The 15,607-nt window shown below is 45.9% G+C and overlaps 1 protein-coding gene across 1 annotated transcript in view; it reads right to left on the bottom strand.

Annotated features, from left to right (window-relative positions):
- The window catches only part of RRP7A (ribosomal RNA processing 7 homolog A), a 57,767-nt gene extending 45,381 nt beyond the window's left edge, over positions 1-12,386 (bottom strand). Inside the window, exons 1-2 of the mRNA XM_078640368.1 lie at positions 12,233-12,386; positions 1,681-1,823 (exon numbers count right to left, since the gene is read on the bottom strand). Of these exons, the coding sequence (XP_078496494.1) occupies positions 1,681-1,823; positions 12,233-12,320 (231 nt within the window). The 5' untranslated portion in view covers positions 12,321-12,386. The remainder of the gene's footprint in view (positions 1-1,680; positions 1,824-12,232) is intronic.
- Between the last annotated feature and the right edge of the window lie 3,221 nt (positions 12,387-15,607).

Raw genomic sequence — 15,607 nt, 5'->3', positions numbered from 1 at the left:
GCGGCGCGGTGGAGAGTGAAGCGGCGCGGCGGAGAATGGGGCGCCAGAGTGGAGGGGCACACCGGAGAGTGTAGCGGAGCGGCACGCCGGAGAGGGGAGCGGCAAATCGGAGAGTGGAGCGGCAAGTCGGAGAGTGGAGCAGCAAATCGGAGAGTTGAGCGGCAAGTCGGAGAGTGGTGCATCGTAGAATAGAGTAGTGTAGAGTATTATAGAGTAGAGTGGTGTAATGTGGAGTATGCATGTGGTGGTAGTGCACGGCCATTACAAACAACACATTTTCAAGGAAATGACCAATACATTTGCACAGACAGCTTTACTGATAAAAGTATTCAGTGTACAACTGATAATGTAGAGAAATGTCATTATCTAGAGTATTGATTTGTTTTAAAATTTTAGTTTCCACCACGCTTCATAATTAGAAAAAATGTGCTTCATTTGTGCTTACTTAATTTGAATATTCTGAAATATCTGCACAGTTCATTTGCAGACATTTAAAAAGTCTTCTCATTCATAGCAAGATTGTCACATAAATCCTCTCACTTTGAAGTCAGAGAAAGAAAAGTCAACACCAAGCTCCATCGGAAGACAGAGCCTGACATTTGACCTTGGCCTTTGAACGCATAGCACATGTGACATGATAAGAGTAAGATTTAAATGGCTATTTAAAAAAAGCGAGCACTCGTGGAAGAATACAGTAAATAGTATATACTCTACAGGAGGGACGAACTCAAGCTGGACAGCCTGAAAGAAATAAAGCCAGCAAATAGAAAGCAAGCAAAAGTGAATTACAACAAAGCCCATGGTAAGAAATAGGCAGAATGCATTCCCAGGGAAGCTTTCAGAATGTCCCCAAGTCGTCATTAGCAAACCAGATAGCTGTGCTGACTGGTAAGCTTTGACCCAAAAATGAAAGCTGGTTTAAACCATCAGCTCTTTCAGTATAGCCTTAAAATTCAAAGTGTGCTTCTTTGTGGGCTAAGGGGATAACAGTAGCGGAGATACAAGGGATATATTCTTGTTCATAAAGAAAATAAACAGTACATTTTTAGCTTAAGCGACCCCTAGAAATTACATTTGGGTTGGGTGGAGGGGGGTACAGATTTAGGAGCAACAGGCAGGACATCACCAGTAACAACCCATAACATGACAATGGAGAGGAGCACAGTATTAAAAGCTCAGAAAAAGAGACTGGGTGGGGAGAGGGGGGGGGGGGTCAGTAAACCGAGGCCACTATGAACCTGGAGGTGCTGGGGGATATCAGGAGTATCAGAAGCAAATATTTATTAGCAAACGTGAGCACCTGGATATGCGGTACTAGGAAAAGTAAGACGACAATGATTTCACAAGGCCTCAGAGAGATAGTGCCAATGCCACAATGGAACCATGTCTGGTTTGTGCCAGAAGCATCAGCTAATGGGCGAATAGGGTCTTTCTACTGGTTTTGATACTAAAAGTCAGCATAAGGAGCAACCATTGATTGGCATCAGGTGCAATACTTTCCCAAATAGGCAACATATCAATTGTGACGCATGGAAAGATCACAAGTTATTTGTCAGCAGGATCTGCATTTTGGGCAGAAATCCGATGTCTTGAATTTGTCATTCAGCAACAGCAGCTATTTATTTTTATGAGAAAATAAGGTACATTATATGCCCATTTGATGTGTGGTCACTCTCTCACCTGTGTGCAGTACGGGGGAACGTTGGTGATGAAAAGAGTCCGGTCCTGCGGACGTGTAGGGTCTAGGTCCTGACGTACTTTGTGCTCCTTGATATACAAGTAGTGCTGCGAGTAGGAGGTTTCTGAAAACTTCACAGGGAGAGCTGGAAAAAATAACAGAAGTGGCAATACAGAGGGGAAAGAGAAGCAAAGAAACCACAAGGCTGGGTCATATCCCGCCCCCAACACCACCCTCTGAGGCCCTTAGTTACTCTGTGGGCTTGTCTTGGTGTCCTGGGGGCACTCAGCAGTTCATGGAAAGTAACTAAAGAAGATACTGCCCTTGGCCCTGATGTCTCATTCCAGCAACACATATTTATGGTGTTTATGCATTAACTGTGGGATTTTTTAACATTTAGACCAATGGTCAATGTCATCCTCTTTAGGCGCTTTACACATTCTCAATTTTTTTTGTGTGTGTGGTGGTGGGGGGGGGGGGGAGGGGGGGGGAGAGATCGTGTGTAAGTGGAGTCTTAACGCTGTTCATTTAATCCTAGTTGATCAAAGTGCAGAGATTCCCATGGATATACAAAATATACATATAACATACAGGCTGGGAACTTAATGGATTGGAGTCGGCCCCAGCACAAAATTCATCTTCTTCCTTCCTTATAAAAGAGAAAGTGGGTCTGACCCAAATTTCATTGTTTAGGGTGCCAATGAAAAGTTCACAAGATTTTCTAGTCTGGTTTAACGTGGCTTTCAGGCATCCATCAGTGGTGTCCAGTGAAGCACCATTCTGAAGGGAGACACTGTCTGGTGGTCAAGTGGGCTTTCTGCCATCCGCCGGAAAGGCAGATGGGAGGAAAAGATCCCCGAACGGGACGAGGGGGTGGGGTGGGGGTAGGGGGGAATGGGGGGGGGGGCTAGGCCCAATGCCCGAGAGGGCCGTCCCCACCCATTTTGCACAAAAGAACAATTGAAGGCGTTTAATGGGCTTTCAGTCTCTCCCTGGGGCAGAAAAGCTTTTGGGCAGGGGGAGAACTAGCCCTTTGCCAGAGAGGTCATGCCCCACTCTTTATACATTACCTGTTGGTCCACTGGGCTTGGATGAAAATACCTATTTGCCACCGAAGGGGTGCAGAATGACTGCTGGGGTTATTTGGGGAGGGGTAGGGGATAGGTCCAATGCCTGGGAGTACTGCCCACAATCATTTTACACAAAAAGCAAAAACAAACTTAAATCCCTGGTGTCTAGGGGCCTTTTTCATCTAACAACCTCCAATCTACCCTGTTGGGGGAAGAGTTTGGAGGGGGGGGGGGGGGGACTATTCCACTGGGAGGGAGCAGCTCACTCAAAAAAAAAATAGTTCCTGGTGGATCCCTCTTGGGAATCACCCTCCTTCGGTGATCCCTAAAGCAGGGATCCACTAGGGAAAGAGGGATTATCCACTTTCCAACAATACCTCTCCCGTATGTATCAGTGCTCGGGCGGAGATATGCCCTGAACCGCAACGCAGTAAAAGTGGTGATGCAGTGAAAGTGAAATAAGCCTAACAGTTCATTTTCTCTGAAATGACCACCAATCATTATTTCAAAGCAAAAACTTTGGTTGGTGGGAAAGCTCTTCCCCAGCTCCGAGGCTCAATTAAAGGAAAATCCTCTGGGGCTCGCACAAGATGGATTTCCTGCCTCTAGTGCCAGGACGTGCTGTAGCTGTCCTCAGCACCTGAGCACTGGTGCCGAAGAAGTCTCCAATATGTATATATCACCCAAGAGATTAACTGAAAAAAAGGAAAACAAGGATAGAAATAATGAGTGGACTGACTGGACTATGTGACTAGGTATGCTCCTTCCCAATGAAGTGATTGTTGGGTTATAGTCCTGTTTTCTTATCACATACTTGCTACCACTGCTCAGTTTGATGTCATTTTTTCTAATTCCCAATAAAAAAAAAATGTAATTAAAAAAAAAAAAAAGGAGCAGTACATTATGCCCAGAAAGTGATTACCCAGGAGCGCACAATATGTCACAAGGGAAGGCAGAGATTTAAAAAAAACATGCTTTCTGGTTCCATAGTTTTCATTTAGCTCTTTCCACAACCTTTGGGGTGTCAGTAGTTCTGGTACTAAGTCTGAGGGACAACACTCACCAACGATAGACTACTGTGCTATGGAATCTGCCCATATCTTAAATATAGAGTTCACAACCAGTATATTTTGGCAAAGTAGTAAAACCAGCATGAAGTATCAAGTCTGCTAGTGCCATGGCTAAAAAGTTTTTATTGTCCCATGTATGGAGGTGGAGGTAGATAGTTTGTGACTGCCCCACCTTAGTGAACATCACACCATTTTGTAGAGTCTTGATCAAGGATTTCTTTTATAGCACTCGTTTAACACAGCCTGCCTCTAAGCACTACTAATGTTTGTATAAAAGAGAGTAAAGGCATAAGGAGGTTGTGGAGCTTAAGATTCTATTTCGATTCAATAATCAAGTTTCTTTCTTGGTATACCGGACTTACCAAAGGTAGTAATAGCAAACAGGGTGCCGTACAGGATTAGCAACTCAGATATAGCGTAACCTAGAACTGTCTGATCTATGAATCTTCTGGAGACTGGGGGTGTAATTAGAGGGCACTCCGGAATGAAACCTGCAAAATAACTCAATGACTCACTGTCCAGACCATGTACATGCTTTACTTCGTCTACGTCCCACTTTGCAAATACTCGCCCACCCTGCTGGCATTCAATGTGGCCCTTGGTCACACCAAACACCATACGTTTGGGCCCATGGAAAAATGTATGCGAGTATCCATGCTAAAGACTGTTCTGTATGGATGATGTGAGAATGCATGGAATGCAAGTGTCTGTTTGCGGATTATAAAATGGAGGGAGAATGGAGTCATAACATGAGATTATCAGGCAATGGTTGTAACCTAAGCACCCAACATGAAGTGGACAACTTAACTCTTACCTGAAAGGCTCGAGACTCTTGTATGAAGATACTAACATCCAATTACAACACTTTCATGATTTGTTTTTTCTATATTCTTTTTATTTTTACATGTCTGCCCTAAACGAGGTGTGAGATGGTAGTGGAATGTTGGAAGGCAGGTTGGAGAAGTTGGGAAGGAGGAATACAACTGGGGAATGCTTGTTACTGTTTGTGTGAATTAATACAAGCTTCTAGGATTCATGTTTGTCACAAAAAGGTTGAACTTCCAAACAAACCAGAGCATGGACCATAACAGAAAATAAGCCAAAATGGACTCCATATGGCTAACATTGCACCATATCCAGCCAGGAGGCAAATTGACCTGGATGAGATAATATGTTGTCATTTAATGAAGGCAAGAACTCTGATCTTACCACAGTAAGAACTGGACTGGCAGATGGACTAACCAAATGATGTATTTCTCATTGTATATGCCAGGGAGGGCAGCTTTATTGGAAATCATTGACAGATGGCATGTATGGCCACCACTCGCCTAAAACCACAAGCCCAGGTAGTTGCAACTAGAGGATCTCTCAAGCGGGCTGTTATTCAGGTATCTTGAGACCACCATCTTGGGTACTGTAATCATACTGCAGCATTAGTATGGTAGGCGACCAAGTATGACTATTTTAGTCAAGGTAACTTTTACTATGAGCTTACCAATTGTTATTCTCAGCATTGAGAGTTCTCTTGCCCCCACTCTGGGTTACAGAGAGCCCTGAACGTTTTGGCTTTTTTTGCAGTGACCTTAAGTCCCATTTACTGCGAGTGAGATTAAAATATTTGGTGTTCAGGTTGAGGTCTCCCTCAAAAGGAGGCTTTTATAGTAGGAATGTAGGGTCTTCACACGAAGTCTGGCGCCACTCAAGCAGGAACTATATTCTTTATTTCATGTTAGACCCTTAGGTCACAGCCTATTGACTAGGGCTACATCCTCCTTCCAACTGTACAGAAAGGCTACCTCTTACGACAGGGTACTCTTCTTTCCCTTTTTCACATCACCATAAACCAGTTTAGTACACTTTCCTAAACAATCATTAAGTTTAATGCCTTTTAGCAGGGCACTCTTCTTCTCCAACGTGGCAACACTAGACTAGAGTACTGCACTTACCAAAACACTAGCTCGGTATATACTTTTTTGAAACGGTACTCCTATTCCTCACAACTGTGCAGAAGTTCACACACATCCAGTATATATTACCAAACCACCATGCATCAGGGTACCAGATTCTACTTTACCAACATGCCGACCAGACTCGCACAAATACCCAAAAGAGTGTTGAATCAACCATGTACACCTAGATTGTATGCAAAACACAACCAATGAGAGGGTTCGTTCTTCCTATCCTGACATGCAAAACAGAATGATAGAAACACTTCATGTTACAAGTAAATACAGAAAATCACCAACACGTCCACAAAAACAATCCCAAATCTTTTTAGGAATTACGTTATCTATTTCCAATTCTTAACACATGTAGTTCTTCTAAAGTACAAAGACAGAACTATTCTGCAAATACCTCCTTCAATACAGTTTACATTGTCCATTTGCCGCCCCAAAAGAAATCCACGTCAAAAGAAATCTCACTAACTCATTTTCTGAGTACATATATTGTTCTGATGCAGAATATATCTTGTTCATAGTAATCTTCTGCACATACAGTCCCACCTTTACCCCGCTTGACAGTGGCTTAAGAACCACTAGCTGTCCTATTTAAAAGTTGAAGAGGAGAATCATGTGCCTCGATTTTCCTTACTACCCCTCTGCAGCAATGTGTCGCTTTGCCAGTAATCCTTCTTTACTTCCTATTATGTACAAGGCGCAAGTCCAGCACAGTCTCCCTCCACAAACCAATATGCTCCACTGAAAGACCGTAAAAGGGCAGGAATGAGTGTAGACCAGTAAAGATCTGACCCCCATTAGTGGCACCATACGGATGTTCTGCCACATTTGTGTGCATAGTTCTGATCCATAGATACCAACTCATGTCCTATGGCGTTCACAATGGTCCACGTACTACATGGGAAGATATGGATTCCAGACAGGTATTCAATTTCACACACAGAGTGGAACTTAATAGCGCCTTGTATCCACAGTTTAATGGTGCCACACGCTAACTCTAGGCCATATTTTATGACTCCTGGACATTTGCACCTTACTTCACATACACAATAAACTGACAGACAATGCCCTCCTAAAAGCCGGCACCACATGCAGCAATACAAATGAAATACCATAAGCCCATGCTCCACACTGGGCTCAATCTGCCCAGGAGTGCATGCTGACACCCCATGCAGGCCATCATCTCTCTAGGGAACAGCTCCTAATTTCTCCCAAAGTCCACCTCCGCACACATTTTTCTAATAACTAATTGCCACAATGTTGTAGTTAGTGGACAGGGGGTTCCGCACGCGAGTCTGGAGCCACTCAGGTAGGAGGTATGCTCTTTATTTCAAGTTAGGCCCTTAGATTACAGCCGTGGTCTTTTTGCTTCTGGGGGGCACACTTATTTTTTCCAGATCTACTTAACCACCATATTTCACCCAGCGCACAAACATTTAATTTATTATCACATTATCACTGCTCCACAATGAACATTTTACTACAGCATGCTCAATCGGCCAATGCATCACAAATACATCCCTAATTACTCCTACTCCTTACACACAGAACAACAGAAATGCCATGCCACTATATCATCCCCATTCCTTAAACATAAAGGACAAAGTACCAGCACATCACTACACAGGCCAAGTATCACACCTGGAGGGAAGAAATAAAACTGAGCTTTACGCACAGCTCTATTCAGAGGTTTGCTGTGTATATACAAACTCCTGAGAGATGTGAGGACCCCAAAAAGTGATCCCACCTCAAAGAGGTTACCAAACGTTTCCCTTCACTTTGGTTTTAACATTTGTATTTGAAATCACAAACCTGGGAGTCATACCTAACCAATGTAGTCTCAGTTCTTGTAAGTCACTGTCACATAATGTCCACAATTGTGTAGCTTTGTTCCAGGTGCACTAGTCCTGCAATAGCACACAGCCTAACCACTGCCATTTCCGCTAAGACAAGCTCCATTGCTCCCCTCCAGATTCTGAATACAGCCGATGACACGGTCTCCACTTAAACCCCTAGACTAGTTAGGCTTCCAACTTTCCCCCCTTCCACTTAACAAGCAGCTTCTATTTGACTGGAAGTCTGCTCAAGATTTGATGAAATGCAGTAATCAATCTCCGTGAAGTGTTTTCTCAGCAGGCCAGGATCTTCTAGTGATATTTCGCTTTCACCTTTGCTTCTGTAGCCTTTTCTGTAGCATTTTAAGCAAAAAAATATTTCTTCTTCCTCCTCTTATGAGCCAATACTGGAGTTCCAGGAATGTCAATCCTGCATCTCATAATCCCCTATGGAGCAACCTGGCTCCCTGAACGTGCCCTAAAATAGCACATACACAGACATTGGTCTCAACTGGCTTCACAATGAGGAGCGGGCCTCCGACTATGATTGGCGGTGGGAAGGAAGCCCGATGTTCCAGATGACCCGCACTGCTGTCTTATGTTCACAACCACCTGGTGTATTCCTTGACCTCTCTGCAGTCCCTCCACGGCCATTGTGGCAGGATACGGTGCCAGTTCAAATGTGGCCAACCACCAGTCTAGGCCTCCCCCTCTAATCCAGCAGGTCGGCTCAATAAATCCAGAACAAATCGGCGCACCTCCTCAATCCACCAGGAGGAAGCACCGCAGCTCCCAATACCATTTTCCCCTACCTGAGGGCCACAGTGGTCATACCTCTAATGGGCACAGCTGCCAAGTTTTCAAATTACATGTGTGACATTTCCAACGTTTCAATGTGCCTATAGGTGACATTCCATAGCCACATGTGACACTTCGAGTGACACTTAAGTGACTCACAGAGACTGTCACTGCATCTTAACAAGCATTGGAAATGCAATAGGTCTCGCATTAGAAAAGTTGGAGTTATTGGTCTTGTAAATGACATATTTTATTTATTTGTTGGTTTTTAAAATTGCTAAATTGATGGCTTTGTCATTTACAATGCCAATAGCTATAACTTTCGCGAATGTGACACCTATAGCATTTGGAATGCAACATGTTTTGTATTTACGTGACTTAGATGGCAGCTCTGGTCGTTAGGCCACATCTCTAGAGAGCAGGAGAGTGCAGCAGGGGAGAGAAGCACAGCAATGCAATAGGTCTCGCATTAGGAAAGTTTGAGCTATTGGTATTGTAAAGGACACTTTATTTATGTGCTTGTTTTGAAAATAGCGAAATTAATAGCTTTGTTATTTACAATGCCAATAGTTTTATCTTTCGCAAATGTGACACCTATTGTAACACAATATGTGTTGTGAGGGTGAGTGAGGGTGAGGGGTTGAGGGTGAGTGAGGGTGAGGGGTTAAGGGTGAGGGGTTGAGGGGTTGAGGGTGAGTGAGGGGGAGGGGTTGAGGGTGAGGGGTTGAGGGGTTGAGGGTGGGTGAGGGGTTGAGGGTGAGTGAGGGGTTGAGGGTGAGTGAGGGTGAGGGGTTGAGTGAGGGTGAGGGGTTGGGTGAGGGGTTGAGTGAGGGTGAGGGGTTGAGGGAGGGTGAGGGGTTGAGGGTGAGTGAGGGTGAGTGAGGGTGAGGGGTTGAGGGTGAGTGAGGGGTTGAGGGTGAGGGGTTGAGGGTGGGTGAGGGTGAGGGTGAGTGAGGGTGAGGGTGAGGGGTTGAGGGTGAGTGAGGGTGAGTGAGGGTGAGTGAAGGGTTGAGGGTGAGTGAGGGTGAGGGGTTGAGGGTGAGTGAGGGTGAGGGGTTGAGGGTGAGTGAGGGTGAGGGGTTGAGGGTGAGGGTGAGTGAGGGTGAGGGGTTGAGGGTGAGTGAGGGTGAGGGTGAGTGAGGGTGAGTGAGGGTGGGTGAGGGTGGGTGAGGGTGGGTGAGGGTGGGTGAGGGTGGGTGAGGGTGGGTGAGGGTGAGTGAGGGTGAGTGAGGGTGAGTGAGGGGGAGGGGTTGAGGGTGGGGGAGGGGTTGAGGGTGAGTGAGGGTGAGGGTGAGTGAGGGTGAGGGGTTGAGGGTGAGTGAGGGTGAGGGGTTGAGGGTGAGTGAGGGTGAGGGGTTGAGGGTGAGTGAGGGTGAGGGTGAGTGAGGGTGAGGGTGAGTGAGGGTGAGTGAGGGTGAGGGTGAGTGAGGGTGAGGGTGAGTGAGGGTGAGGGTGAGTGAGGGGTTGAGGGTGAGTGAGGGGTTGAGGGTGAGTGAGGGTGAGTGAGGGTGAGGGGTTGAGGGAGGGTGAGGGTGAGTGAGGGTGAGGGGTTGAGGGTGAGTGAGGGTGAGGGTGAGTGAGGGCGAGGGTGAGGGGGGGTGAGTGAGAGTGAGGGTGAGTGAGGGGTTGAGGGTGAGGGGTTGAGGGTGAGTGAGGGTGAGGGGTTGAGGGTGAGTGAGGGTGAGGGGTTGAGGGTGAGTGAGGGTGAGGGTGAGTGAGGGTGAGTGAGGGTGAGTGAGGGTGAGGGTTTGAGGGTGAGTGAGGGTGAGGGTTTGAGGGTGAGTGAGGGTGGGTGAGGGTGAGTGAGGGTGGGTGAGGGTGAGTGAGGGTGGGTGAGGGTGAGTGAGGGTGAGTGAGGGTGAGTGAGGGTGGGTGAGGGTGGGTGAGGGTGGGTGAGGGTGGGTGAGGGTGAGTGAGGGTGAGTGAGGGTGAGTGAGGGTGAGTGAGGGTGAGTGAGGGTGAGTGAGTGGTTGAGGGTGAGTGGTTGAGGGTGAGTGGTTGAGGGTGAGTGGTTGAGGGTGAGTGAGGGTGAGTGAGGGTGAGTGAGGGTGAGTGAGGGTGAGTGAGGGTGAGTGAGGGTGAGTGAGGGTGAGTGAGGGTGAGGGTGAATGAGGGTGGGTGAGGGTGGGTGAGGGTGAATGAGGGTGGGTGAGGGTGAATGAGGGTGAGTGAGGGTGAGTGAGGGTGAGTGAGGGTGAGTGAGGGTGAGGGGTTGAGGGTGAGTGAGGGTGAGTGAGGGTGAGTGAGGGTGAGTGAGGGTGAGGGTGAATGAGGGTGGGTGAGGGTGGGTGAGGGTGAATGAGGGTGAGTGAGGGTGAGGGGGTGAGGGGGTGAGGGGTTGAGGGTGAGGGGTTGAGGGTGAGGGGTTGAGGGTGAGGGGTTGAGGGTGAGGGGTTGAGGGTGAATGAGGGTGAGGGTGAATGAGGGTGGGTGAGGGTGAGGGTGAGTGAGGGTGAGGGTGAATGAGGGTGGGTGAGGGGTTGAGGGTGAGTGAGGGTGAGGGTGAGTGAGGGTGAGGGTGAGTGAGGGTGAGGGGTTGAGGGTGGGTGAGGGTGAGGGTGGGTGAGGGTGGGTGAGGGTGAGGGTGAGTGAAGGTGAGGGTGAGTGAAGGTGAGGGTGAGCGAGGGTGAGTGAGGGTGAGTGAGGGTGAGTGTGATGGGAGATGTATATGGGCATATAACGAGAAAGCGAAAGTGAAAGAACAGGTGATGTGGAGGACTCAGAGGTAATCAGAACGGGGCCGAACGCAGAGGAGATGGCTTCGAGCTCCAGTACACCACCCTGGCAGCAGGTGTAAGGTGGCTGAAGCAGACAATGCGCATCTTGACGACAGAGAAATCCCATTTCAAAAAGCATCCAGGGCCCTGCGTGAAGCAGCCGGGGCCTTTGAAGTGAAGCTTCACTTCACTTCAAAAGGTGTGGGAGGAATGCGGCTGAGGGAACGGACGGCGATTTGGTGATGTGCACGCGCATTTTAGGTCAATGCGCTTGCGCATTGACCTAAAAGCCACGGGCACAGCAGCAAATCGCCACAGTTAGGTAAGCTTTGTTTAAAGCCCTATAGTCTCGCTTCTCTCAATGCGCATGCGCATTGATAGGTCACGAGACCTAAAAATGAATGCTCATAACACACAGGTAAATGTGTTATGCGGCACAGTGAAGTATGCATCATATAGCACATGGAACTCGTGTTTCAATAGAACACATGAATGTCATCATATGATGGGGAAACGTGTTATCAATACAAGCGTCATGAACGGATACTCTTCTGGCATACGAATTTGTAGCATTGCAGGGCACAAGGAAATATTACCCGAAACAGAAACATGACATCATAAGGCATCATACTTGTCAACCAACCCGCCTTTGGCGAGAATCACTCTTTTCTTCTATTGACCCGTCTGACAGATGAGTGAGGCATGGAATGGATGGTCACACTCAGCAGGGTACATCAAAACAAAAAACTGGGCCAGATATGAACCCAAAGAAGCTCTCTGCAGGACTGTAATTTAGAAGCGACTATGTACATAGACCATATGACAGCAATTTTTGACCTAGGACTATAATATCATGCATCAGCAGCAGTAAGTTACCCAGTGACCAAACAGCAAGTATTCGATTAGTTGCTTTTTTTTTAGCTCATCACACAATGAAAATGGGAAGCACGTTTTGTAGCTCATTTGTATATTTTGGAACACAGACATGGTTGGAATTCACTCTCGGACCCCCTACCCGCCCCTTCTAGAGATCACCACCAACCCTCTCACTTATCTCCGACCAACAGTGTGTAATGTTGTAAGTAAGCAACATCACACTGTGTTACCTGTGTAGCCAGCTGGGGCAGGGAATTGCACGGCAGCGGTATCCACTTTGCCTTCACTTGCACGGTGGAGTTTCCTGGGCGGCGCCATCTTGCTTAAGAAAGAGTACGGCGTCGGTGAGCAAACCTAAAGGAAAGGGGGCGGGAATTCGCCATCTTGGTATGAGGTGACTGGTACGCCCCTACGCTTGCTCGAATCGCCGTCGCGGAATACAGCCTGTCGGGACTTGTAGTATATCATATTTGTATTTTAATTGGATTCGCATCTTTTTTTCCTTTATGATTTATTGTTCGACGTGAGATAGCAATATACAGCCACTATGGAAAGGGTGCTGCCAGAAGTTAAAAGCAGAAGTACTAAAATACCTGCTTGATCGGTTTGCGCTTTCACCGCAAGCAAAAGGTCTGCTCGGCGGCCATCTTTGAATAGGGTTTTATCAAATGTTGTCACCTGCTGCTGTTGCCAGAAGAACTTACAAATCTAATCAATCGAAATATTTATTGCAAATAAAAACGTGCTTCTATGGCATGCAGACAATGTCTTAGAAAATCAAAATGCGGATTCCATTTATTCGGTCGCCTTTTGCATGTACATTAGGATCAATAAGAGTCACTGGCTCTGTAGAATGACATAAGGCATGTCTGGGTGTTAGGGTGTTTCTATTGTTTTGCCCTGAACAGCACCCTCAGGGTAGTACTTTGTGCCATGCAAAATTACTATTTTTCAACCCTTTCTAAGAATTCCTGGGGAATTTATAACTTTCCCCAAAAATATTCCAGGACTGGAGTTGTAATAACAAATAAGCCTCCTGGATTATTTGGAGGAATGTTGCTCTTAACCCAAATATTCTAGTTCTGGAATTGGGATAGTAATTTTGACCTTCCAGCTGTAATAATGATATCTAACCCATAAAGTAAACAAAGACAGAAAAGACCATACAAATAAATATGGACAAGCTCGTATAAAGCCCTATTTAAGTATCATGTCCGGGCCTTTCCAGAATCTTAAAACTTGAACTAATGACCAGTATTATTCTCTCGGAAAGGTGGTACCGCTTGTGATAAATAAAAATGGATCCAGCCAGATCTGTAATGTGACTGATTATTAAACTGGATCTGAGATCAGCAAAACTTTGTGTCCTGAATCTTATGTGTCCCGGTGCACTATGCGCTTACAACGTGTATTATGCAAACACAAGGATGCATCCTGCAAAACCAGTGAGGTCTCAGGATGAACTCCCTCAACTTTCCTTTCCTGCGTGATTAGACACACTCAAAGGCCAATTAGCCCCTCCCTTTGTATAAAAAAGCTTGGACCAATTTTATGTAGATAACAGTTGACACTCAACCTCTTAATGCAAAACGTGTACGCCTATCGCATTACAAGGTGTCAAGAGACAAACTAAGATTTGAAAGCATTTTTTGCCACTTTCAGTCTGTTTAACTCCATCACTGCTATCACCCCCCATGCCCCCCCTAAACCCCCCCGCGCTCAGCTTTTTTTTTGCCTGTTTTGGTTAGTTCACACTTAGGCCCCTGTAACTTTTAATCCACATAAAGTATCCATGCCAAATTTGTGTCCTGTTCTTGACATCCCGAGGATTCTAAAGGCACCAAGGGTTTGTGAATTCCCCTGGAGGGACTGAGAAATTAGCCAAAATACAGCAACATTTGTTTGTGGGGAATGGGGAAGGGGGAAAACGTGCGGCAGAAGAAAGCGTCTGGTTTTTCCCCTGCAAATGTTATCAACAAAGAGTTTGCGGTGCTACAATCACCATCTTCCCAGCTTTCAGGAACTGGCAGACTTTTGTCATACCAACATTTTCTTCACAGTTCTGGCATTTTACTGGGACATAGCCTATTTTTACTATTTTTTTTATGCTTTCAAACTCCTTCCAGTTAGTTGTAGAAATGGGTGTAAAACCAATAATGGATCCCAGAAACCTATACATTTCTGAAAAGTAAACAAATATGAATTCAGCAAGGGGTCATTTGTGTAGATCCTTCAAGGTTTTTCAATAGAAACTAACAGTTGAAATAAAAAAATATTTAAATTGAGTTAAAAATAACAGCCATTTGTGCCCATTTTTGCACCTGTAACTTCTTTTAAGTATGGCAGATTTTTAAAAGCAACATAGTGTTTGTCCACTGGACCTTTCTGGTTGGGGGCATATATAGGCATTATAGGTTCACCCAGAGCCTGAGGTACCCAGATCCAATAACTGAGCTACGTCTTGCAATAGTTTTTCATTGTGTACTGGATATACAGCAATTCATTTGGTAAAATATAAAGAGTGAAAAATAGGTATCAAGGAAACTTATATATCTCCGAAATGGGAACAAAATATGGAGTTTAGAAGCAATGGTTATTTACACATCTCCAAATATGTGGGTACCCATATTAGCATGTGAACTAGAGGGCCTTTTTCAAAATTCCTTCTTTTTTACACATTCTCTTACATTTGGGAGGCAGAAATGCATAGAAAGTCAATTGGTAATAACACTTGCTCTACTATTCTGTGTTTTCCTAAGTCTCCCAATAAAAATGATACCTCACTTGTGTGGGTAGGCCTGGTGCCCGTGACCGGAAAGGGCCCCGAAACACACAATGTGGACACATCAAATTTTTCCAGTAAAAACTGACCCTTCTTTCGCAATGTGCCTCGCTGTGGAATTTGGACCCTAGCTCAGCCAGCACTTAGGAAAGCCTAGCAAATCTGGACATTTTTAAAAACTAGGCACCCAGGGGTACGCATGATGGGGTGACTTGTGTGGCTCTCACTGGGTTCTGATACCTGAAACCCCTTGCAAACCTCAAAGTTTGTCAAAAAAAAACATTTTCCTCACATTTCTGTGATGGAAAGCTCTGGAATCTGCAGAGAGCCACATACTTCCACCCACCCAGCATTCCTTGAGTCTCCCAATAACAATGGTACCTCACTTGTGCGGGTAGGCCTAGTGCCCGTAACAGGAACCAGCCGTAAACACAATATGGACACAATACATTATTCCAGTAATACAGGCCCTTATTTCGCAATGTGCCTAGCTGTGGAATTTGGACCCTAGCTTAGCCGGCACCTAGGAAATCCTAGCAAACCTGTACATTTTTGCAAACTAGGCACCCAGGGGAACCCAGGATGGGGTGACTTGTGTGGCTCTCACTAGTTTCTGTTACCCGGAATCCCTTGCAAACCTCAAACTTTGTAAAAAAAAAACACATACATTTTCCTCACATTTCTGAGATGGAAAGTTCTGGAATCTGCAGAGAGCCACAAACTTCCACCCACCCAGCATTTCCCCAAGGGTCCCGATAAAAATGGTATGTGGATACTTCAAATTATTAATCACAAAAAAGACATGGTTTTGCAAGGGACTCAC

The sequence above is a fragment of the Lissotriton helveticus genome, chromosome 1_1 (genome assembly GCF_964261635.1).
Source record: "Lissotriton helveticus chromosome 1_1, aLisHel1.1, whole genome shotgun sequence".
Taxonomy (NCBI): Eukaryota; Metazoa; Chordata; class Amphibia; order Caudata; family Salamandridae; genus Lissotriton; species Lissotriton helveticus.
This window is presented reverse-complemented; position numbering and strand designations above follow the sequence as displayed.